Raw genomic sequence first — 25,299 nt, forward strand, 5'->3', positions numbered from 1 at the left:
GATTTAGGACTTTATTCAAGGACACCAGGAATGAAAACACACACTGGCTGCTCCGAGGATCCAATCTGTACCTCTCCACACACAGCAATGCAGGTTCTTTCCAGCCACTAAGCGAGCCACGTGAGACAGCATTGCTGCTCGTTTGTGTTTACGAATCAAAGCACAAACACATGTCTGGGGGTGTCTGACACTGGTACACCTGTGTACAAATTATTTTACCAGGACTGTTTGTGTTCCTGCTGTTTGGCTATCAAGGCAGATTGAATCTCCTAATGAAGTAGGTGGTGTGTGGGCTGATGTCAGTTATGGCCAATCAAACCTTTTTTCTCTCCATCTTATTAAAAGGAAGATGTTACAGTGCACTGACAGAGGACAGGGTGTACTGGGAGGAAACTGGAGTCCTTGTCTGGGACGTACAGTGCCACAGGCATAAATATAGGGCATCCCAAATATGCCAACAAGGACAAATGATGCCCATGAATTCTTATTTGTGTGGATGTGGAAACAATAGCAATAGATTTTAAATTTCCAGGAATCTTGGGGTACACAGGCAATTTTTTTCACTATATTGATATCATTTATTATACATCACAGGGGACTTATAAGAAATGATAACTGGACTTGAATTGGATTTGAGAGAAACTGAAGAAGACTTTAATAAAGAAAAACACAGGAATCACGGGAAGAAAACGACATTGACCTTAATAACGCATGCTCGTATAAAAAACCGAGACAGAGAGCTGTATATTTTGCCACAGAGGACCAACTGTGCCTCCTATTGGTATTTTGTATATGACTGTAAAAGTCCTTTTAGATGTGGGTATGTTACAGGTATGGTTGATGGAAAGAAAATAGCCTGCGCTACTTGGAATCAACTCGCAACTAAACACATTTATATTATTGTGCTCTTACGACCACTCCACCATACATTCATATTCATATAGTGCTTTATTCTATGCACTGTACGCGGATCATGAGGAACAAACCATTACCATTAGTTTTGAAAATGTCCAGAACTGAAGTCATTGTGGAGAAAAATCCACAAATATTTATAATCAGTATTTAGGACCACAACTCCATTTGATGCCAAGACAGTGTAGCTACTTCATGAAGCTACTACTTATCTGGGTTCATGTCATTCCCCTAACCCGAGCCTGGCCCCAGGATAGGTAAACCGGACCCTTTTTTTGTCATCATGGGGGTTTTCAGAATCAATCTTTCTCTGTTCTCTCATCCAGGACCAATTTGCCCTGGGAGACCCTACAGCATAGCTCCTGGGATCACTGGAATGCGCAAACCGCTCCACTGTGATAAGGTTTCGATTCACACGGGAACACTCAAACTAAAGAAGACAAATACTTAATGAGAGTACTACTCGCTGAAGCCGCCACAGCCTGATGCACCACAAATTGAAAATTGGTTAAAAATCCTTTATGACACCTACATAATGGAACGACTGTCCTTTTCTTTAAAACTACAGCAGGATAAGTTTAAGGACTTGTGGCCAAAATGGATTGCATTTATCACCCACTTAGACCAGGCTTAACCTAACTGGAGGGGGCACTTATATTTTTGTTGAGATGGAAACAGTGACACTTAAAACTTGTGTGTGTATCGCAACAGGAATAGAGAACGAGGAGAAAAAGTGCAACCACCTTGTAACATATTGTAAAGTTATACAGAAAAATTGAGAAATTAACACAATGTAGAGGTTTAAAGTTCATGCCATGGTACCATTTTCTTAATCTATAGTTTAATGACTGTAGAATTTAAGCTGCACGCTGACATATATTTTATTCAGTATTGTATCTTCTACATGAAAAAAGAAAATAAATCTATAAATCTGACGAAGCTGAGGCTGCACACATGCACAACCTTAATATCTTTTTATCTTTTAATATTTCTTAAGGAACAATGATCTCTCTACTGCACTTTAGAAGGTATACGGTGTTGAAATACTTGTTACAGAAAACTACTGACTTTGACTTTTGAAGAGAGTTTTGAAAAGACTTGAATACTTAAGAACGTAAAGTAATTCACCCAATCGTCCAAGATCTCTGTGCGCACTGCTATCGGGATCTAAATGGTTGCTCTTTATGCTACGAAATCTCTGGATTTGTTCTGACTTTTGTTGCTAAAAGTTACACAGTAACTCAAAAATGCACTGAATACTAACACTGCTGTTTTCTGTGGATTTTTTAGGAACCAGACATGTTGACAGAACCTGCCAACAGACAGGTAAAAATTCAAACTCCTGCCAGCAAAAAGCTTTCTGTATTTGATCTGCCATGAGAAAAAAATAAAGGTCCATAACACTGAGGTGTCACAGTAATGAGGGAGTGCTTAAACATTTCTACAAACATTACACTATCAGCAGTGACAGCGGTGACAGCTTGCAGTTTGTTTAAACCTCAATTTATTTTGAAACCAGTTGTCAAAACCTATGTACCTGTGTCCATTTTTCCATCCTGAGCAGCAGGTCCATCTGGTATTACGCTCTTCACTTGCAGGAACTCGTCGGGCTCGTCGCCTCCTATAATTGTAAAGCCAAATCCCATGTTGCTCTTCTGCAGGGCTGTCGATAGGAAGGTGCCCTTCAGCTGGGTTGGGTCCCTCGTAAACAATGGCTTCTCTGCATTTGGATAAAATTGTGAGGGACAAATTTACACCATATTTTTATTTCTAGAACTGTTGAACATTGTGTTATTGAGTCATTTTTTTTTTGCTTTTACGTGATTTATTCAGCACTGGATGCATCTATTGTAATTTTTTTCTTAATGCCAAAACTTGAGGATACAATATCCTGATAATCTCGCTGGAGAAAAGCAGTTTTTACTCAGATGAAGGAGTAATAATGTCCTGCTGTAGTATGTCATCATACGCATGCCTGGATATGACCACTAGGGGCCTTAGGGCTGGCATGTTCTCTGTCCCCTGCACTGCCTGTGATTTCCATTCGACCCTGTACACTGTGACACTGTTAATCTGCCCCATCAAACACTCGTGAAACAGCCCACTCTATGACATAAGCCGTGAAAAGAGGAATAAAATGCAAAGTATTCAATCCAGAATTTCAGCACTGGAGGGAAAATGTGTAATTATTTCAAAAATGCATTAGCGTGAGATGGCCTCAAGACCAAGGCTATGTGCTACAGACATTCTTTCTGCAGTCATGGCATTTTCATATTTGTGCAACTGCGTGAGCCTGTCAGCATGTTTTCATGTAAGTACTGGACACGGTGTGGAATTGTACCTCTGTAAATTGTAGGCAGCGGTAGAGCAGAGAGTCCCTGGCTCTGCATCTGCCTCTGCTGCTCCAGGCGTCTCTTGGCTTCCAGGACCGGGTTCTCAAACTGAGTCCTTCTATTGATGTGACTGTAAATACAGTGCATTGTCACAAATTATGAACAAGGACAGATTAAAGCCTCTCTGAAAGCCAACAGAAATACCACAGTGCAATGCTTTATTAGAAATGTGTTCACAGCAATCATGCTTTTATTTTATATTTTTGTGAACCTTGTATTCAGAGGTATTCAAGTGCCAAAAGTGAGTGCTCATTCATAAAAAAAATAGCAGCTTTCCACGTTTTAAATCACCAACATTTAAAAATCTGCTGAGTTAAATAACTCCTTTTTGAAGGAAAGGGTTGTTAGTCTTGCTGAGAGCCCAGCTCTTAGTCAAATTTTCAGCTGCTGTTGCTAGTAAATATTAGCACTCTCCTCAAGTAAAAACAGCAGAAGGATGGAGATAAATTGCCAGAAAATATCTGTGGAACATGTTTCTGCTGGATGTAAAACTAATGTCTGGCAGGTGTTTGCAACCACGATCACTGTAACAGCTTAACAACACAAAGCTAGTTTATCTAGTCTGTAATTCTAACTCCATCTACAGTTTGTTAAAATTTAATAATGCATTAAATTTCATGACTATGGTTATGACTTGGGTGTAAAATATAATTCCTTTAGTAATTCTTAGGTGCAATTAAATTATATAAATAAGCACATTTTGTAAATTAATGACAAAACAGAAACAGCAGCCTCTTAAAACTGTATCTGAATAAAAAGAGCAACAAAAAAAAGTGTGTTTGTCATATAACCTGCAGGACAGCCCTCATAAGCAAGCGCTTTACTTTAAAGCTTTAATGAAATAGCTGTAATATATGAAAAAGAAATGGGAATTGAGTCATTTATAATTCATAACGAGGCGTTGTAGCGCATGGAAATGCATTTCCTGTTTTACTCCAGAGTGGCTGGTTTATCCAAAGACAACGGGGAAACTTACTCTACGTAGTAGCTGCCGTAGATGGGGTCATCTATCTTCTCCCAGCCGTAGGGCAGCTCTGAGGGGAAGAAAAACCAGATAAGGGAAATGAAGTCAGTCAGTGCTGAGAGCTGAGGGAAGGAAGGTAGACTCTAAATTGAACCACTGAGGGGAGACGGCATGAATCTCCGAGCTCACAGCTAGACGCTCCCAAGCGCTCCTTTAATAGACAGACAGCACTTCGATCTGCAGTGGTGGCTTCTTCATGGAGACGCGAATCACAACAAAGACGTCAGCCCAAAACAGGGTGGGAGGAAAAGAACATTTAAATCATCTGACACCTCGGCCTGCCTTCTTTCTCTTTTCTTTCTCCGCCTGTTATCGTGAGCACAAATCCTTCAAGGCCAAATATCAACAACATACTACTTCATGTTTGTCTCCTTCACCCACCCACTTGTTTTCGCCTTGGACAGCTTCCGTGGCTGTTGTGTTAATTGTCTCCTCCTCTCCCTCCTCTGGTTCTGTTCCCTTCTCACTTCATCCATCCCTTCGCTGATTTATCTCTCCTCTCTCTATTATAAAGGAACTGGGTCAAGGCGCTGCACAAACTCCTGTACTCAATGCCGGTTTTCTTCTAATTTACTTCTAACTTTCCACTGTGGTGCACAATCATGCCAAACACACCTTGTACAACATGTTGTTGTGAGCTCCCTCTGCCGGTTTTTGCAAAATTCAAGATGTTTTGGTTTTCTGGTTTAGCACTCAGCTTGCAGGAAGCTATAAGAAACACAAGGGTGGGTTTAAATTGCACTATAAGATTGAGCTAACATAGAAAAACACACACACCTACTCAGCAACAGTCCATCTGTTTCCCTCCCACTCAGACATATACCGGATATATAGCATGTCTCATTAGCATTAGTGCTCTTGAAGTGTTCATCCTATTTCTCGTATTATTTATCTTCGGGTCTTAAATAGTCTCATTCGTGTAATTTATAGCTGAAACCTGTGAAAAACTAAGTACACCCCATGATTCAGTAGCTTATACAACCAGCTTTGGCAGCAATAACTCTAAGTAATCGTTTTCTGGACGACTTCATCAGTCTCTCACATCATTGTGGAGGAATTTTGGCTCACTCTTCTTTACAACATCAGTTCATTGAGGTTTGCAGGCATTCGCTTAAGGTCCCCCCACAGCAATTCACTCAGGTTGAGTCTGGACTTTTGACTGAACCATTGCAACACCTTGATTCTTTCCTTTTTCAGTCACTGTTGTAGACTTGCTGCTGTGCTTGTGAGCAGTGTTCTGTTGCACAACCGATTTTGAGCCAAGCTTAAGCTTTTTTCCAGATGGTCCCACATTTGACTCTATAATACTTTGACATGCGATGAGAATGGTGGACTTAATAACTCAAAGTGCAGCTGCCGTGTAACAAGCCCAAGTCATCAGCACCGTGCTGACGACTGTTTGTGTTTTGGCTACATTTTAAATACTTGTTCACTCTTTTTCTAATTCTGCTGTCATGAAGTTTAACATCTAACATGCTAACTGAGGCCTGCAGAGTCTGAGATTTAGCTCTCGGGTATTTTGAGTTTCCCTGATCACTACACGGTCTGACCTTGGGATAAATTTATTGGGACGTCCACACCTGAATGCGCCAAACCAGCAAACTGCCAAAACTTACTGATGATCAGTTAACCAAGTGCATTTGATTAGCAGCGCTTGGTTGGTGCTTACCTGCTTAATTTCTAGCAGCAAGGTTGTACTTAGTTTTTCAGAGGACTGCATGGAGTCTAGTGAAAAAATGCATTTTTCACACGACTGTAGACGGTCACTTTCCACCACTAATAAAGCAAAGGTGATGAACAAAGAACGAAACTACTGTCACACAGATTACAGATGAGGCTAGAAGAGAAGCACCGAGGGAGGCGAATAAAAACATGGGCCTAGTGTGTGTAACGCTGTTGCATTTGTAATGGAAAGGTGTGTGGCTGTGGTGTGTGTGTGTGGTCAGAGGGCCCGGTGGCGCCAGTGTCCGGCAGCCTCGCCTCTGTCAGTGCGCCCCAGGGCGGCTGTGGCTACAATGTAGCTTGCCATCACCAGTGTCTGAATGTGTGTGTGAATGGGTGGATGACTGGATATGTAAAGCGCTTTGGGGTCCTTAGGGACTAGTAAAGCGCTGTATAAATACAGGCCATTTACCATTTAACGCTGTTGCATTTGTAATGGAAAGGTGTGTGGTTGTGGTGTGTGTGTGGGTTAGCGGTTTTGCTTTATACCTCACTTGTTTGCACAACAGTTTCAAGACTTGGTTTTTAAATTTAGGACTGACCAAAATGTATTTCTAGCACTGACTATTAAAATCTGTAAAGCACAAAAAGTTTAAAACAAGTTCCTGGGCTGATAATAATTTTATGTGTTTGGTGATCAGGTTCTTTGGTCAACTTTAAAAGTCCCCCTGTAAAAATATAATTGTTATAATTGTATTTACATAAAATATCTTAGTTCAAAACATCAAAATTTTCTCATGATTTTACAGATTATTTATCCTGTAAAGAATTTTGTAATGTAGTAAAACTTCTGTGAAGCACAAGAGTTTCCACACTCAATAGTTTTTATAACAAAAACCAATCAGTCGATGTGTGTACATGCTGCTTTATAGATTAATTAATAATGTGAGGTCATTTATTGATTCTGCCTCTAAGCAGAAGAACGTTTCATTAAATTTGGAGGAAATTTGTGGAAATTGTTGTGAAAACACTGAACATAAAACAATATATTTAGATTTCTCAAAGCAACATAAGAGCACATAACTCAGGTATTAAAAGAGACATTTTTTTAACAGTACAAATCCGAAACACAGCCTGACCCACTTAAAGAGTCACACACCCACCCACACCCACCATCAGTCCTATTATTTTTACAATTATTTGGTCCGTGTGATACTGATACAGCGACATCATCCTCCCGCGTTGTAATAAAATTATGAACAGATCTGTGATGTAAATATAAATAATCCGTGTGTGAATGTGTCAGTCTGTGTGTGTGTGTCCTGCTGCTGAGCATGCTGACTGTGCAGCCCAAGGTGAAAGGGCTGCACGCCTCAATTATCGTTCCTCTGCTTTACTGTTTGCTCAAGCCGCCCGTGCCGCACCGCCATTACCGTAAATGACCCTTCTCATCCTCGAGGTGAAAAAGCCTGATGGATTCATACTTCAAACCACCTTAAATTCCTTACCACCCTGTCCACGAGCCACCTTAAATGTCAGCCTAAGTCATCCACTAGTCGCTTTCCCTCCCCCTGAACTGAAAGGGAGACAGTTTCCATGGAAACCACCAGTGGAAGTCTTTCTTTTTTTTCCCCCCCTCGCCCGAGCTGAGGGCTCTGTCTTGTCTCTATTTCCTGCCGCGGCAATACAGAGAGCGAGGGGTGTGTGTGTGTGTTTATGTGTGTTTTTAAGCATTCAATCGAGTCAGTATTTGCGGTGTGCGCGCGTGTATGTGGGGGAAGTGCGTGTGTGTATTAAAAATGGCTGAAATGTGTCATCATCTCTGACATTAAATCAAATTCCTCGTGTGTCTGAATATAGCGTGAGCATTGAGGGGGCTCACTTGTGTTTGCTCATTAGTGTGTATGTGTATTGCTGTGTCTCTTGACATAAAGTCTAATTGTGATTCCTCTGCATTAGATGACTCATCTTCCCTCTCACAAAACGTCTCTCTGACCAACAGGAAGCCACGAGCAGATACAATGAACTCATCTGACTCATCTGACAACAAAGAAGCCAACAATGACTTCAAGAATAAACTCAAAGAAATACAAATTCCACAAGATTTCCATGTAGGGCTGCAAAAAAGGATTTTCAACATCATTCTAACTAGAAATTATATTTGTAATGACAGATAAATCATTCGATTTGCAGCATCAGCAAAATAGTAAAACCTGGCATATTAAAACTAATTATCTGACCAACAGCAGAAACTAAAAAACTGGAAAAATCTCCCAGATGAAGACTCCCTCTTAAAAAACTAAGTAGAACTGTGAGAATTTTTCCTCAGGTGCATTTTTTAAACCATTTTGCAGTCTAGCTCTAGACAGCATAGACAGAAAATACAAAAGAGCTGTCAAGACAGAAACATATAAAACAGTGATTGCAGAAAAATGAGAGTGAAAAGATGAGAAAACTCAAGACAGAGAAATGGTCGTGGTCCAGACATGACTCAGTGTAATAACAGTGATGAAACTCTGAGGTAACATTTTTAGCGTCGCTCTCTGAGAGTGTGCTCCAGCGCTCTTTGTATGCAAGCCTGAACCCATTTCCATCTATCGCAGCTAGCTGCAAACACGGTTTTGACACTGTGACGTTGGCCTTAGTGAGAAATCCCGCCTCTGAATGACAATAAACAGTATGTTTTTGTCGACAGCGCTGGGATTACTTGGAAACTGACGCAGGGATTGAGTGCGTATGTAAGGCAGAATTCAAAACAACTCTTGGAGGGACTTGAAGCTTGTCCTGTTTTTTCCTGCTCTGAGCGAGAGAAGGGATATGTGCTTGAGTTATGGAACAAAAGACTAATTGACAAAAAGAACCAGATCTGAGGTGACAAGCCTTTGAACTCTGGGATTGAGTCTCAGCAAATACATACATTACAATGCACACAATGGTTGTAAATTTGTGCAAACACATAAAGCACAAACAGCCATCTTCTCAAACTCAGCCAAAAAATGCAGCATGGGAGCAAAAGAACGCAGAGAGGCTAAGTGAAGGGAAAGGGAATAGCGAATGAGGATATGAAATGCTCAAGGAAAGTGGAGCAAAAAGACCAGACGTGGAAGCAACGGAAAGGGAATAACAAGAGGGAAGAAGGAAGAAAAAAAAGCACTGATGAAAGTGTGTCTGAATATTTTTCTGTTTCCTGCCTGAGGCTATGAGACTCTGGGAAATCCTTCAGGCAGAGGGGCAGTTAAAAACAGCACCACCTCTTCTTGATGTTCCCATCCCACATTTATTGTTTTATTCACGCCCCTTGCATAATTTGATATCCTTGCTTTCATGCATATTTTATCATCTGAAAATTACATGTCCATTAAAGTGGGCAAAAATGGAAAAATGCTTTTAAATTATCACATTTTACAGCGGGAGCACCAAGGTATTGCACAAACATCAAAAATTTGGCAGAACATTATATCACCAAGAGCTACAGGAGACCATTACAAAAAAAAAAGAACAGTGTGAGTAATGTAAGGATGGGGATGCTGGATTAAACTACTACATATCCTTCTGTCATCCCATGTGCTTGCTTAGCTGTTTATACCAAAAAAGAAAATTTCCTGGCATCTAAACCTGTTTTCTGGAAGACATTAATTCATAGGTGCTGTGAGAGGACGTGATGTGTCATCCAGGGCCTTCACAAACGCTCTGCTAACAGTCTTTGATCCAAATTCCTCTGCCAGTAGTGATTACTTAAGCATTAAATTCCTTTAACAACTGCTTCCTCCGAAGACGGAAACAGGCACAGCAAAAGATTAAAAAAGAAAAAAGATAACTCAACTTCACACAGTGAAGGCAAAAAGAAAGAAACTGAAAAGTAAAATAAAGTGTCAAAAACTGCAGTTTCTTAAATGGCCACTAGAGGGTGACTCTACTAAGCGCGTCAATCCTCTCGAAAAATAGTAGTGTGCAAAAGTCTTGAGCCAAAATGGGTGTCTTCAATTAAGTTCTGCTGGTTTCTTGAAGGGCAGTCTTTGGATGTTGGCTGCTTTTTGTTCCATTTTGCATCCAGAAAAACCCACTCTGTCAGTGTGGGGTTTATCCATGTATGTTTGGGATCATTGTCATGCTATAAACGATGCTATAGCCAATCAAATGGCTTCCAGATAGTGTTGCATTGCCTCCACCATGTTTTACACTCACTGTTGTACCTGAAAGTCCAGGTGCAGGTCAGATCTGTGTCAGGTCTTCACACAATATTTTTTCCTATTTTTTAAGAACATGACTTTCAGATACTGTTCTTCTGCTCTTTTTTAATATCCCTGGCACTTCTTTTGTCCTCCACTTGTCCAGTTTCCTAATTTTCTAAAGACACACTGCACACCATCCTGAGATATACCAGGTTTTCAGCTAACAGTTTTTTTTTGTGGGGGGGGGGGGGGGGGGGGGGATAAAAAAAACCCAAACAGTTTTATGCCTGTCAAACAAACTGTGTTATGTTTGGCATTTTTAAGCTGTCTGTTAATTTAAGTGCCTTTTTTTACGCTTCAATGACTCAAAGGTCAGTGCTAAGTGGCTTAACAATCAAAAAACATTTCTCTGAAAATGGTAAGGTGCAAGGACTGGACTGAAAATGAGTGAAAAAGCAACCAATGTCCAAAGAACTACTTGCAAGACCTGCAAGTCTGGAGAACTATTGTTCATGACTTTAAAAAAACTAAAAGAAAGTCTTCTTCCTTTAGGGGCAGGCTCGAGAGTTTTGCACAGAAATGTATGTAAATGTTTTTAAAAAAGACAAAAAAAAGATGGCGACACCGAAATGTTAGACTTGAAGGTTCATTAGAGTTTCTCCCAAACCACTGGGAGGCGCCACTTTGCCTACGTCCACTTTTACATACAGAGCATGAAACTAATTTTCAGTGAGAGATTACATGGAGCTCCATAAGCTATTGTAGCAGCTGCTAAACACAACAGGACCTGATGCCTTTCTAAAAGATAAAGTCGTAATCGGATCTGACAGAAACTTTACAGACATCCTCCACAGCAAAGCTAAAGTACTGTCAGCCATGTTCGTGAAAAGAGTCTGAACCAACAACTTATTGTGTGTGTGTGAGAGAGAGTAAGAGCCAGTTTGTGCAGAGCTGAGCGCCGTTATTAGAATTCCTGTCACAGTCTGGGCCTTTACTGGGAAGAGGAAGAGCGATAGCGAGGCAGAGAGTGAGGGAAAGACAGGAGAAACTGAAGAGAGAGACTGAAAGGGGAGAGAGGGGGAGATGTGAGGTGAGGGAGAGGACTGAAGGGATGAAGAACAGAGGAGAGGTAGAAGGTATCGATTTAGAGCTTGCTCTGGCGGATCACATCACAAACTAATTCAGTGGCCGGCTGTGACAGCAGCAGGGACGTTAGATCACCTTATCGTCATACATCTCATCACGCTGTATCACCACTGCGCTTCAATGTGTAGCAGAATAACGGATGCAAATCTTTCCTAAAAATTTCTGTGTTGTCAGAGTCGATTTTTGCTTTGCTTCATTAAAACTGCTTCTAAACAAACCCCAAAGATAATGATGCTGACACGTATAAAGAAAAGGCAGCAAATCAATAAATTACCTAATCTGACCAGCTAATAAACTGTACCTTATTCTTCTCTCGTCCACACATCCACACACACCATTCTCGTGCTCTAAACACGAGGGCCACAAAATCGTAAACAGGTTAGAGAGGACTAATAACACACCGTTTTTGAGACCTTTGTTTCTTCCTTCCTGGACAGACGTTGCTGCTTTGACCTCGAAACATTTATTCAAGACAGAGAGTGACAGGTCAGGTCAATGCTCCCCGACAGTGAACATATCACGAGAGTCAAACACACCAAAAGGTTTCGGAGCTGCTACACTGGACCAGCCAAAACGTATTCATCCTCAGTGGCAAATAATCCCAAAGAAATACACTTTTTGCTCCTGTTTGAGTAATGTTTGCTAAAAACTGCACTGCCCAGCTTTTTTAAGATAACAAATTGGCCCTTTCGCCAACAATAAATCTCCATAGGTAATTTGTTTGTAAAAGATTTATGTCTTTACTAGAGCAGCTGAACTCTCCAGACTTTAAAACACAATAAACTGTGTTTTATACTGGAGTGATACATTCTGAAGCACACAGTTATGGTTACAGGCCAGTCATTTTTATTCGAGGTCTTAATTTAATTTAATTTTTTTTTAATTATTGAGTTGTTTTGTTCAGTTAATGATGACAGAAAATAATAACTGAAGCATTTCATTCCCTTTGGCACCTTTGGCTCATTCTCAGGCCGTCTGAATACAACCTGCCCTGCTCCATGTGTGAAGTTCATTTTTCCCATCTGTCCCCGCTTTAGTCCTCACACAATGTAAAGGCATCGTGGACCTGGATCTTCAATGTGGTCTCATGATTTACTCTTTTGGAATGTGTGGATTGTGATTCTGGTTCTCTATTTGTTTCTGGTCTTTAGCTTATTGTGTTCTTTCTTATGATCCCAGTTCTCTTCTGTGTCCAGTTTCTCATAGTCTTGCCCTCTGTTTGTAGTCTGTGTTCTAGTTTATCTTTAATGGTCCCGTCCTGTTTTCCCAGTAATATCCTCGTGTCTGCGTGGTTTGTGTGTCTTAGTCCTGGTCTCAGTGTTACTTCCCGTTTTATTTTGAAAGTCACACGTCTCGTGTCCGTGTGCCACTCCATCATTATTTTGTTAACTCGGTCTATTGACAGCAATAAAGTTGTGTTTAAATTCAGCTCCTAATCCTGCCTGCCACATGACAAAAGGCCTGTTTTTCCTTGAAGTGCATTTGCTCTTCAGCTTCAAGATTCAATCAAATCCTTGTGAGAGAAATTTTTTTTCATGCAAATATAATAAATCAGCCCCTACAGGTTGCTGGAAAATCTTAAATCTGAAACCCGTCAGCAGCTTAATACTCAGTTCTGACTTGAAAACCACAAACTTTTGACTTTGTTGTACAAATTAGTGGATCTAACTCTATTCAACTAGGGTGGCCTAAATACCTTTGGCTAAGCACTGTGTACCAGTGCAGTCCTAACTATAATTATAACGTTTACATCCTTGTGAGGCAAGCGGTGCGTTCCTTTCACACAGTGATCACACAGATGTGCTGCTAGCCACAGACGCAGACACACATATACACCTATCACTATATACCACACAGAACATGTAACACATCCTGGTCTGATCATTTCTACCTTAGTAGCCAAACTTTTTTTTCTCACTTTTACAAATAATATATTTCTCCTATTACCGTTTATAAAGAGTTTTCTCATATTCACATTCTTTACCTTATCACGCTGAAAAAGTCTGAAGAGATCTCCGTTTTCTAAATTAGAATTTGAACTAGCTTTAAACATTTTCACCTCGCTGAGTGCACATACAGTTTTGCTCTAAAGTTCATTATTTTCTCAACATTTGCCCGATAGGCAATAAAAGGACATTTAATGAAAGAACTACCTTCCTCTCTGCACATCTTGCAAGACAATCATATGCTTAATGATCCATTCTCAGCAACAAATCTAAACCGGGAGAGTTTATTAGCCCAGTTTAGTCTGTCTGGGTTTCAACCTTCCTGTACGAGTACACCCCCACAAAACCTGTGGAGAAAGCTGGGAGCAGTGCACACTAACAAACATCTCAATTTGAGTGTTTTTGTGTTCTTTTTACTCAAGAGGAGCAAACAGGCTGCAACTGTGAGTCTGGAGCAGACAACAGTGGTACACAAACAGCAGAGACAACACACTTCCACAAACACCAAGCGATGAACTTCAGATAAACTAAAGCTTAAGAGAGAAAAAAATAACTAAATCAGGTTGTTCGCACTCACCGTCTTCCCTGCATTCTTCTGGCGGCTTTGCTTTCTTTGCGAGCCGAGGATCGAGCCATGATGTCGTTTTGGTGTTGTGACTGGAGAAGAAGAAAGAGGCAGATGTAGACGATGGCAATGGAAGGAGGAACGGTGCAAACCGAGGTCAGCGAGACACAGACAGAGGAGATAAGAGAAAGAGCGGAGTGCAGAGTAACAGTAATGACCTGTGTTTGTACGTGTGCAGGGATGCTGCGAAACAAGGAGATTTCTAAGGTAAACTAAACGGTCATGAATCCGGTAATTAGCCCTCAGCCACTAATTAGGAAGGGTGTGATGAGAAGGCAAAACTTTTGTGTGTGGTGTGTGTGTGTGTGTGTGTGTGTGTGTGTGTGTGTGTGTGTGTGTGTGTGTGTGTGTGTGTGTGTGTGTGTGTGTGTGTATCCTGTCTGATTAGGAGCACTGGAGTTTCATCAATTATTCAACACAAGGTCAGAGCTATAAAGTTTTCACACAGCCATACATAAACCATGATTTTAAAGTAAGTGCACTTTGCAAAGTGCTTTACATTGAATGTGCTTTAAGCTTTTATTTATTTATTTATTTTATAAGTAAAGCCCTGTAACAGTTACAGTTACATTGTATGCTTAGAATGGTATAGTTGTCACACAAAAAAGAAAATATCCTCATTTAATAAGAAGATATCGCTTACTCTATGAAGTAAACTTCCCCCTTCTCAGTGTAGGCCATCTCCCAGTTATCAGGCAGGGGACCCAGCTCTTCCTCATCTGCATCTAGAACTTTGGTTGGGGACTTGCAGGGAGATTTTGGGGCCTCCTCTCCTTCGGTTGGAGGCTCAGCAGATGCTGGGGCCTGGATTGACGCTTCAACAGCAACCTCCCCAGAGGCATCTGTGCTCTTGTCCTCATGTTCACTGGACTCTGTGGACCACAGACACACACACAGAGTTATTCTCACACACCGTGTACACACATGCAGACCTGAATGCACATTACACATGCCAAGCATGAGTCAGAGCCAAGCCACTGCAGAGCTATGAAGCCCCAGGAGAGGAGGGGGAGGGCGGTGGTGGTGATGGAGTCTGAGGACAATGAGAACGAGGAAAAAAACAACAACATAGAAATGTCAGAAATTGAAAAACAGGGTAAGACAGAGACTTGAGGGGTCAAAGACTGAGTCAGAAATAAGGGACGATTTTTAGAGTGACAAGAAAAGCTGGTAGCAACTAAGACAGTCGATAAGAAGCACAGGATCAAGGTGAGAAATACAAAATCTAAAGTATTCCTGTTGTAACTTTGTGAAGGTGCAACGAAAATGCTAAAATATTAGAAGGTCTAATTATGAAAATATCTGACTATATCACCTTCACAGTTCAAGAAGAATCAATGGTGTTTCACAATCCTCTGTCACGGTCCTGGGTCTTGTGTCTGTTAAATATCTTCAGTTTATTTCTTTGTGTATGGTTTACATTTTCACCTCTCTATCTTTCTGCGTAGTCTGTTTATACTTTAGCTCATTTCTCATGATTTCATTCCCCGAGTTTGTGTTCCTGCCCTCCTGAGTTCTCTGTGTCAAGCCCGTGTTTCTGTTCAGTTTGGTTACTTCCTGATTTTTTTTTATTAATCTTTGTTTCTTGTGGTTTCTATTTAGTTTTACATCCCTTGTCTCGTTTTCTCACTTAAGTTCAGCTGACCGCGCAGGTGTTTCCTGTTTGCTCACATCACCTTGTGTATTTATTGACTCAGTTTGTCTCATCTCTTTGACGCATCCTCCCTCCTTCCTATTGGTTGTGTGGTCCTCAGCACTGTTTCTACCCAGTTTTTGGATTCCTTCTTCTTCGACAGCCTTTATTTTGTAATTTGTTGGAGTTTAGGATTAATTTCCTTTCTCCCAAGTCATGTATTTGGGCCCATATGAGCCATATATGACACTGTCTGCTAAAGTCTTGTTTAATCTGTCAGGTGCACTTGGTCTTTGGTTAATTTTTTTTCAGTATTTATACTAGACATGAAAGCAAACTTATTCAAGTAAAAACAGTAAGCAGGTTGTAGTAAGAGCTTAATACGTACTGTGTATATATACAATAACGACAAAGACTACAAAGAGAGACAGGGAAGCAGAGAGGGCAGGAGGGACAGGACCACAGAGATAAACAATTTGGAGGTAGGATGGACGAGGGTGGCAGGGGAAGAGAGAAAAGTCACGGTATTAATAGAAGCAAGGACAAAGGCCAGGAGCGTGATGACAGAAGGAGAGACAAAGAAACTTGAGGAAAGAGAGATTGGAGCTGATGCCAAAAATGGGACTGTGGACAGTGATAATGGTGAGTACACAGAGGTGCCCTTGTGCATACATGTTGTGTAACATAAGGTTATTGAGAACCTGAGAGTTTTGGTTCATGCAGTGTCGGAATAACTGATGGAGGCACATTTTTTCCTTTTTAAAAAAAATATACATATATATATATACTATTTACTTATATATATATATATATATATATATATATATATATATATATATATATATATATAAGTAAATATCATTTATTTATTAATTTTAGTATTTTGTTGTTTTATTTTAATTTTATTTTTATTCTGTCCTTACTTTGGTCAGCACTTGTTGTTTAAAGTGCTATATAAATAAAGTTGGCTTGGCTATTGCAGTCATGAGTCTGGACTCAGAGGGAAAAGACACTTAATTTTCCACTTAAGGGACAATACAGGTTATGCACCTGCTGTGACAACTGGCCTTTTTCAGTGGTTTGACTCAAAAATGCCAGTAGGACGGCAACAAATAACCCGGGGGACAGTCCAGGCCTTCAAACTCTATTTTCTCCTCACCGAAATATGAGTACATAAAGTCTTCGTGGCCACGGCACTTGTGAAACAGAATGTAATTTTGGCTGTGAGTAAAAGAGAAATGTGGCATGCATCAACAGGAAATTCATATTTTTCTTACTCATCCTACAGTACCTGGTGTGATGGCTACCCCGTTGCCATTGACAACTGGGCTCTCCTCTTCCTCCTCCTCAGGCGGCTCCAGACTGGCGCGCTGCTCCATGTTGCTGACTGACTGGTTCCTCTTTCTTTTGCCCTGGGCGCTTGGCCGGGCTCCGGGCAGCAGGGCCTCACTCACATTCAGAGGAGGGGCTGCCGGGGACGGCTCGGCTGGAGGTTTCGGTGTGCCGTAGAAGTTATCTGAGGGCAGAGAGGCAGCGTTTGTGTTAGAGGCCACATGCACAACCAAAGTGGGATCCCAGGTGATGTAACACACCGTCTGGGAGGCGGAGTAAAGGTCCACAGCTCGCAGACAGCTGTGGCTTTGAACAGATGACTGCCTTTCAAAATGAAAGATTTATCTGTCTGAACAGAGTGCCGCAGAAATAACTTAGGCCATGTTTTTGCCTGGTAACAAATCATTTCTATTAAGTCTAATCAATTTACCCACTGGCTGGTGTTTCAGCGAGGAACAAGCATATGCAGTTCCATTTAATAGAGGCCTTCTGATAGACGTTAGTCTGAAAACATGACTGGAGTCAGAACACAGGCTTTTTAATCACAGAGAACATAACAAGGATCCCAAAACAATAACCCAGGAAAAAAAAAACAAGCTGTCTATTTTCTAACTCCCTCAATTTCCCATTCCATTCCACAAAAACACCGGCTTAGAAAGAAAATTGAACACCACAAAATGACTAAACAAACAACAACAATACTAAGACGACAGGAAGTAATGCCCCACACATAGAAGTCAGTGTCATCAATGTCCTTATCATTTAACTTGCAAAATTATTTTCTGCCCTATGATGACATTTCTTTACTATTGGGGGCGTTTCCTAACTCTGCCATATCTCCTGAAAAGGAGGCACCCCCGGCATCGTCCACTGAATTTATCATCCAATCATTGTCGCACCCTTTTTCATCGCTCAAAGGCAGAGGAAACGCCCTACAGACTTCTAAAACGTCACATTTTATACAGGAGAAAAACTGCGAGAGAGGTTCATCCTGAACTGTCACTTTGTTTTGTGACCTGACTACACAATCTTTCACAGCGTGCACCTCCTTTTCCATTCAGAACTGGCCTAATTCTTTGTCGCACAGATTCAAAGTAAATTTTGGTCCACATTGACGTGATGGCGTCGACAGCTGCTGCAGATTTGTCTGAGATCAGGTGAGTGTGGAGGCCATGAGAGTACAGTACTCTATGTCGTGTTCAAGACGAGATGAGATGAGCTTTGTGATCAGGTGTGTTATCCAGCTTGAAGACTAGCACACTGTGGTCATAGATGGGTGCACATGATCAGCAACAATACTCGGGGTAGGTGGTGGTGTTTAAACAGTGCTCATTTCTGACCTTGCCATTTAAAATTTCAGCAGAAATCAAGAAAAGGCTTATTTTGTTTTTAGACTCTTTTGGTTAAGCCCTGGAGATGTGGGTTGGTGCCCATCTGGCACCAATAACCATGCCACACTCAGCAAACCACGTCTGCAAGCCTAAATGCATTCAGTTGTTGCCGTGTTGTCTGATTAGATATCTGTCTTAACGAGCACTTGAAAGTGGCTGATGAGTTTATTTCCAGCGCTTAGACTTCCTAGTCTGTCCCAGCCTTTTTTCTTTTTTTACTTTCTTTGTTACTCTGTGTAACCTCAACACACAACCCCTATGAAAGATTTAAACAGAACAGCAGCAGCAAGTTAGCAGAAGCATTTAATTACCTTTCATTGAATAATTTTTTTTTATTTTATTTAACCTTTATTTAACCAGGAATGTCCCGTTGAGATCAAAGACCTCTTTTTCAAGGGAGTCCTGGCCAAGAGGCAGCACATTTCAAGACAAATACATACGAACAAACAAAGTTAAAATTACACAAAACAATTACACATTATTGAGGCAGCCTGTAGGCCTTTGAGTTTAGTTTTAAAAACATTTAAAGACAACAATTCAGTTAGTTTCCAGTCTTTCTGTAACATGTTCCATGAAAAAGGCGCAGAGTGGACAAAGGCTTTCTTACCCAGCTCTGTGCGGACAAGGGGAACAGACAACAGCAGCTGATCATTTGAGCGCAAGGAGTAAGAACCACTATTTGTCCTTGTGACCAAAGTACAAATATAAGGAGGCAGCAATCCAAGCATAGCTTTGTAAATAAAAGTGTACCAATGCCCCTGTCTTCTAATGGCCAAAGAAGGCCATTTTACTCTTAAGTACAAATCACAGTGATGGGTCAGGTATTTACAATTGGTAATAAACCTCAAGGAAGCATGATACATCGTGTCCAACATTAGAAGACATGAAGAAGAAGCGTTCATATACAGAATGTCACCATAATCTAACACAGATAAAAAGGTTGCAGTGACAAGACGTTTTTTTACTGCAAAAGAAAAGCACTGTTTATTACGGAAGAAAAAACGAAGTTTAAGTCTCAGTTTCTTTACTAGTCTCTCTATATGTGGTTTAAAGGTGAAGGAGTCATCAATCCAGACACCAAGGTATTTATATTCATGAACTATCTCTATGACATTTCCTTCAAGGGTGGACACCACTGGAATAGGCTCCGGGACCTTCTTTGACTTGGAAAACAACATTAGCTTAGTCTTGTCAGCATTGAGAACTAATTTTAGCTGAATAAGTGAATGCTGGAAAGCAACAAAGGCTTTCTGTAAAGTTTCAATGGCCTGAGCAAGAGATGATCCATAACAGTAAATAACTGTGTCGTCAGCATAAAAATGCAAATTTGTGTCTGAGACATTTTGACCCAAGTCATTGATATATAAAAGGAACAATAAAAGCAGAGAAACCTAGACACAGATATTCTTCTGCAAGGAGAAACCTGGATTTGGTTTCAAAAGAAAGATCCATTTTCAGGCACAGCATCTTAGGGTTAAATTACACGTCTGCATTGCTTCTGTACTAGATTACTTGACTCACTAGTTTGCTGGCTCCTAAAGCCCAAACCAGCTGTTTGTTCTCACTAATTAAGCTGATTCTTCCTGAGCTACAACTGTAATGTTGGACAGAAATGTGGAAGTATGTTTGGAGAATCATTATCAGAGTGTAAGTGGGAGGAATAACAGATTAGTTAAAGTTGGGCTGGGTTTCAATAATAGTCACCGGCATCTGCAGCAGCAGGCCGGCACTTAATGAATCGGGGGGAGATTTTAGTTTCTCCTCAAATGTAGAATTCCAAATATAAGTAAGTCCTCTGGGATAGATCATGTCCTTTTATATGATAAAAGAAATCTTGTACTTTCTCTAATTAAACCTCTAAATGATTAAAATTACATAAAGGAAAAGCAACTAAAGAACAGCTCTAAAGAACTGGAGCTTTTTATTTTATAATAATACGACACTGCAAGTATATTTTATGGTAAAAAGTCAGAATTAGGCAACGTGAAAGAATAAACTTTGATTTATAAGCTGAGCAAATTTATTCCGCATGGCTTTTTATGACTTTTGTGGATCTAGTTTGCCTCCATCTGCCCAGACAGTCAGCTGACTGTTTGGACTGACATGGCTAACTACATAAAAACTAATCACAGATGAGCGCCAGTCTACCGAGCATAAACCAAAGAACGGGAGAAGGAGGCAGCAATAAAGGACAACACGACCAGCAGGAGGAGCACAGGCATTACAGCCACCACTTCCTCCACAATCTGTGAAAAATATAAATCTGCGCCCGCTGGCACATGTAGACAAAGACACAAGTATAAAGCCCCATAGGCAGCAAGCACCCACCTGTGAAAGGTTAAAGAAGAGATCCTTGAAAGAACTTAAGGCTTTCTGGGGTAAGTTTAGGCCAGAGTTCCTCCTCATGCCTCGCGTTAGTTTTAAAAATAAACTCTTCCCTTGATCTTGAATGCTTGAGACGCCTGAAGGCATCCTGGTTTTTGTACAGTTCAACATCCACCTTCAGCTGTGACTCATCTCACATGATCACATACGTAAGCTCCTATGTGCACCAATTCTTGCATTCACATGTACACCCACATGGAATACAGTGTCCAGACTCCGCGTCTGATTTTAGTCTCCCTCACTGCCTGCATTTAATTTTTTTTCTCTTAAAGGCACTGAGTTTGTTTTTGTTGTCTGCTTTTTTTAAAGTCTTCGTTTCTCTCTCTACACAAAGAGAAGACAATTGCACATGAAAAGCACAGAATTATGAAGGCTGTCCTTTTACATAGTGTAAACAATGAAAGGAAAAACAATCGGAGCAGCTACACAACAACAACGACAACAAAATAATTTGACAAAATATATGCAATGGGGTTTTTGAATTGTTCTCAACATTTAGCAAGCTTTGACTTTGTAAAGGGGACCATGTCACATGCGGTAACCCTGGAAAGTGAAGCAGCCAGTGCTGCTTTTTAGCTGTGGTTAGAAACTGGGACAGGAGCTATCTGAATCTAAATCTCACAGTCTACTGCATTCTTTTATCTCAGGTGTTAGAAGACTTTATCATGCTTTAGTAACCTTAAACTGCATGGTGGTCAGTTCAGAGATGTGCTTTGGAAAACCGGACCATTTCAGTGTGTAACGCTAACAAACGTCACAGGTGAGTGCATCTCCAAGGAAACAGTGAAAGCGTATGCTGCTGTCAAGACTCCCAGACTCACTGCTATCCTTGCTTTAATTTATAAGACAGAAATGAAGCCCATCTCTCAGTTATGCAATTTAGGATTTTTTTCACATTGTGAAAAACAGTAATTTGAGTTAATGAAATTATAAATTATTCCATAATCAAATTACACCCATATATCACCCGGCATACATCCGGTCTCTGATTCTTCCGTCTCCACTCTCTTATTTTATTATGCATTACAAAATGAGTTGCAGCACCTCTAGTGCAGCCACCCAGAAAGAGACAGTTCCCCCCCCAGTGGGTATAACTAAGCTCGGTGTCAAGGGAAATGTACACTGCAGACACACACTTGTGACATGAACATGCAGACAGGAACACACATAACCATACATAATTTGTGTGCGTGTGTTCAGTTGCACACAGAGGAGAAAAATAAAACTGCTTCTGGGCAAATGAACCAGCAAATCCCCCATCTGTAGACATATCCCTGACAGTGTAGCAAAGCAGAGATGCACAGACTTGACATGACTTGGAAATGGCTTTCGTCCAGCTCACGCACACACATACACACAAACTGTTGAACAACCACAGGAGGAAACTATGATACTGAATAAAATCAGTGCACAAGACTCATTTTGTTTATTTGAGCATCACCTGACGCATCGAATTAATCAAATAAATATACACATGTTGTTGCGCAGTGTATGTATATACATAAACATTTTAAAAATAGAAAACTGGTACTACCGAAACATACGTTCCCATTTTTCCTCCCCGTGCACCTGTACTTGTAATGCAGATGAAGCCTATTTTGTGCACAGCAGCATTCCCAGAGCTCACCTTCATAGGTTCCACTCTCTAGCAGGGCTCCACTTTGCTCCAATTCCATAAAACGCTCCACACTCACAAAGTTGTAGTCCACCCCTGGCACCTCCCCCTCCTTAGGTTGCCTGGTGGTACCTGCAGAGACAGAGAGAGAGAGGGCGAGGAGGAAGAGGAGGGGAGAGGTCATTAGAACCAAATGGGGCACTTGAGAAGAAAAGGCAGGAAGGCAGAGAAAGCACTCAGAAAAAGGGCTGGATGGGAAAAGACGGCAGATTTGAGGCTACAAAGTGTACGAGAGGAAGTGGGAGGGGAAGGGAAATGGAACAGAAGTGGGTGACTGAGGAGTCATCACTTGTGATAGCCAAATCCATTCACACAATTGTGTGTGTGAGTGACAGCGAGAGAAGAGCAGGGAGAGCAAAACACCAACAGCAAACCACCATTATTCAGTTCCTACGAGCCAATCCAATGCTTCTTTAGTAATGAGTGAATCAATATGGCAGTTTTAGGAAGCATAACTCAAACCTCCTTACACAGCACACAATACAGCGCCGATTGGATTATTGTAGAAACAGCAGGAATGCAGACGCACCACATTACCATGCAGCAATTAGAGCCTTCCTGCATCAGTGCTCTGGAGATCTCCATCAGCGCAGTGGCGTCGAAGCTCGGCTCTGTGATGGCAGCAATGGGAGTTTTGAGTTTAATGAGGTGCTGTGTTTGTGTCTCTGCCAAGTGGACTTACAGTTCGGGCTCAGTAAAGTATGCTGCCGTTGATGCCTGCTCTCTATCGATCACGCCTGAAAACAATCATTGGTATGGAGCGGACAGGGAGACCGCTCTGAGCTGTTCCCAGGACTCGGGTCCACAGTGTAACAGCTAAGTCGGATTGATCTGGCTGCGCGGGTTACCAGAAAGTGTACGATTTGTGCCACGTCCAAGTGTACAGGTCTGAAAAGCAAGTTTTTGGAAAGCTAAAATTGGGTACATGTTCTCAGGTATAAACAGAGGGTATAAAATGCTTACAGGCATCACAGCAGAAGTGTGAGCTGTGGGAGATTAAAACAGCAGGTGGATGAGGTGCTGTGGGCTCATACACGACACACTCGTGCATGCAGAGAGAGAGGGGTGGCTGCAGCATCCTCTAACTCTCCCCCAAATCATTAGATGTCTATTGATCGTCTGTCACTGCTTTATTCCTGTACTGCATCCACTGAACATTCTCAGCTGTATTTACTTCACTACTGGGAGCAAAGATGGCAGCCTGGCAACACCTAATGAGTGAGGAAGCAACACCAAGAACATCAGACATCGGCAGACATCTATTAAACTTTAAAACATGGCCACACTGCGCACAAACTGTGGTGTCTTTTTTGTACTTTTCTCTCTCTGTGTGCATCTAAATGTGTGATTATACTGTGTACTTGCGTTTTTGACTGTGATTGTTAGCAAAGTGCCCAGTGTGCCCATAATAATCCCATTTCCAAGCTGATCACAGCTCAGTCGGACACCGTGAGTCCACAACCCCACTGGAACGAGAGTGCAGTGTGCGTCGCTGTGAGTATGTATCACCCTTCCCATCACTTGATGGACTCAGATCAATATTGAATTAGTTGACAATGATGTGAATGGCACTAAGACTTATAAAGAGCTCTAAGATCCATAAAATAAACATTCAGTTAATTTGTTTATTTAACTTACAAAAATTGAGTTTTTCTGCATAATTAAGCTTGAACAGAAATGTAAACTTTGGCAGAGGCTTTGCTTTTAAACAATACACAATTTAAGCTTTTTTCCCCTGAAAAATTGATCATGTCTGCTCATAAATATTAATGAACTAGCACCATTCTGCTAGCAGTAACAATAAAACTGAGCACATGTCCAATTTTGTGGTTGTACTTAAGAGGAAAACTGTAAATAATATACATGTATATATAATCCTTGTTATCTTCAAAACAGTTAAGCTACACTTACATAGAAGAAAAAAGAAATAAAAGCAGAGGTCCAAATATGCTCATTCTTGGCAAATGTGCATATTTGCTTCTGTATTTCTGCATTTGGGAAAGGGAAAATCTGCCTCGGCTATTATATTATATATAGTCCACCAACTTCAGAAGTATTGATGGGAATTTCTTTCAGGCTGTAGTTTTTATGTTTTCATACTGGATTGCATTTTTTCATATGGTATAATATAAATCTTCCCCACCTCCATTGGCTGACTCATCACTCCTCTGACTCAGTCTGTGCAAACATTTATCATCATAATCTCCACAAACATGACGTATTTTGGAGGCTTATTTTACAAGATTGCGTCATAGTGTCAGGTGACCATGTTAGATACAATTTCAAAAACACAAACACCCCCTAACGCAGCCTCACATGCTCCTGCGAAAATGGTCTTCAATGCCACTTGAACTACACTCAGTAGTTACACTTAAAGGAATAATGCAGATGATATTAATACCAATGTCAACAATGCCATAGGCACACAGACACAGGTTACCAGAGAGGCTGTCTTTAGTGTTAATGTGGTTACTCCTTTAAAAAAATATTTTGCTATACTAAAGCAAACTGAAAAGAAGACGTGCAAGAGGTCTACAAAATAATGACTCAATAGTGATTCTTGGCTTGATTGAGGACACAAATCCCAGTCTCCTGAGCGAAAATCATGTGTATTTATCTACCGCAATCCTCTCCACATACACTCTATCGCTTTTTCTACCATCTCATGTCCCCTGAAGATAAACCTCTTCCACTACAGGTACCTTCAGCTGTTGAGGCATGTAGCCATGGACTGATGTCAAAATGATGTGCAACCATGCATACACCAGAGTGTTTATATTTTTTCGTGGAGCCGAGTTTAAACAGTCAAATAGCTGCAGTACGTTTGGGTGCAAAGACACGCTTTAAAAGAACAATTGCAAAGAAGAAGAAGAAGAAGAAAAAGAAGAAGGAGGACCACCACGGCATGTGCAGTGCGACGCTGAATATCCCCAGCTGGCCAGGTGGTGCTGGCCGCCTTCCACGGAGTACAGCTATTGATCTGTAAGATCAGATTGAAATTAT

General features: G+C 41.0%; 1 protein-coding gene across 7 annotated transcripts in view; it reads right to left on the reverse strand.

Moving 5' to 3' along the window:
- magi2b (membrane associated guanylate kinase, WW and PDZ domain containing 2b) overlaps positions 1-25,299 on the reverse strand; it is a 95,165-nt gene that overhangs the window by 28,293 nt on the left and 41,573 nt on the right. For all 7 annotated transcript variants that reach the window (XM_080874751.1, XM_080874750.1, XM_080874752.1 and 4 more), the window contains exons 3-9: positions 22,249-22,368; positions 16,805-17,029; positions 14,524-14,752; positions 13,833-13,912; positions 4,282-4,339; positions 3,254-3,375; positions 2,450-2,632 (exon numbers count right to left, since the gene is read on the reverse strand). In XM_080874751.1, coding sequence (XP_080730877.1) covers positions 2,450-2,632; positions 3,254-3,375; positions 4,282-4,339; positions 13,833-13,912; positions 14,524-14,752; positions 16,805-17,029; positions 22,249-22,368 — 1,017 coding nt within the window. The remainder of the gene's footprint in view (positions 1-2,449; positions 2,633-3,253; positions 3,376-4,281; positions 4,340-13,832; positions 13,913-14,523; positions 14,753-16,804; positions 17,030-22,248; positions 22,369-25,299) is intronic.

Source organism: Rhamphochromis sp. 'chilingali' (assembly GCF_963969265.1).
Source record: "Rhamphochromis sp. 'chilingali' genome assembly, chromosome: 2".
Lineage (NCBI taxonomy): Eukaryota > Metazoa > Chordata > Actinopteri > Cichliformes > Cichlidae > Rhamphochromis > Rhamphochromis sp. 'chilingali'.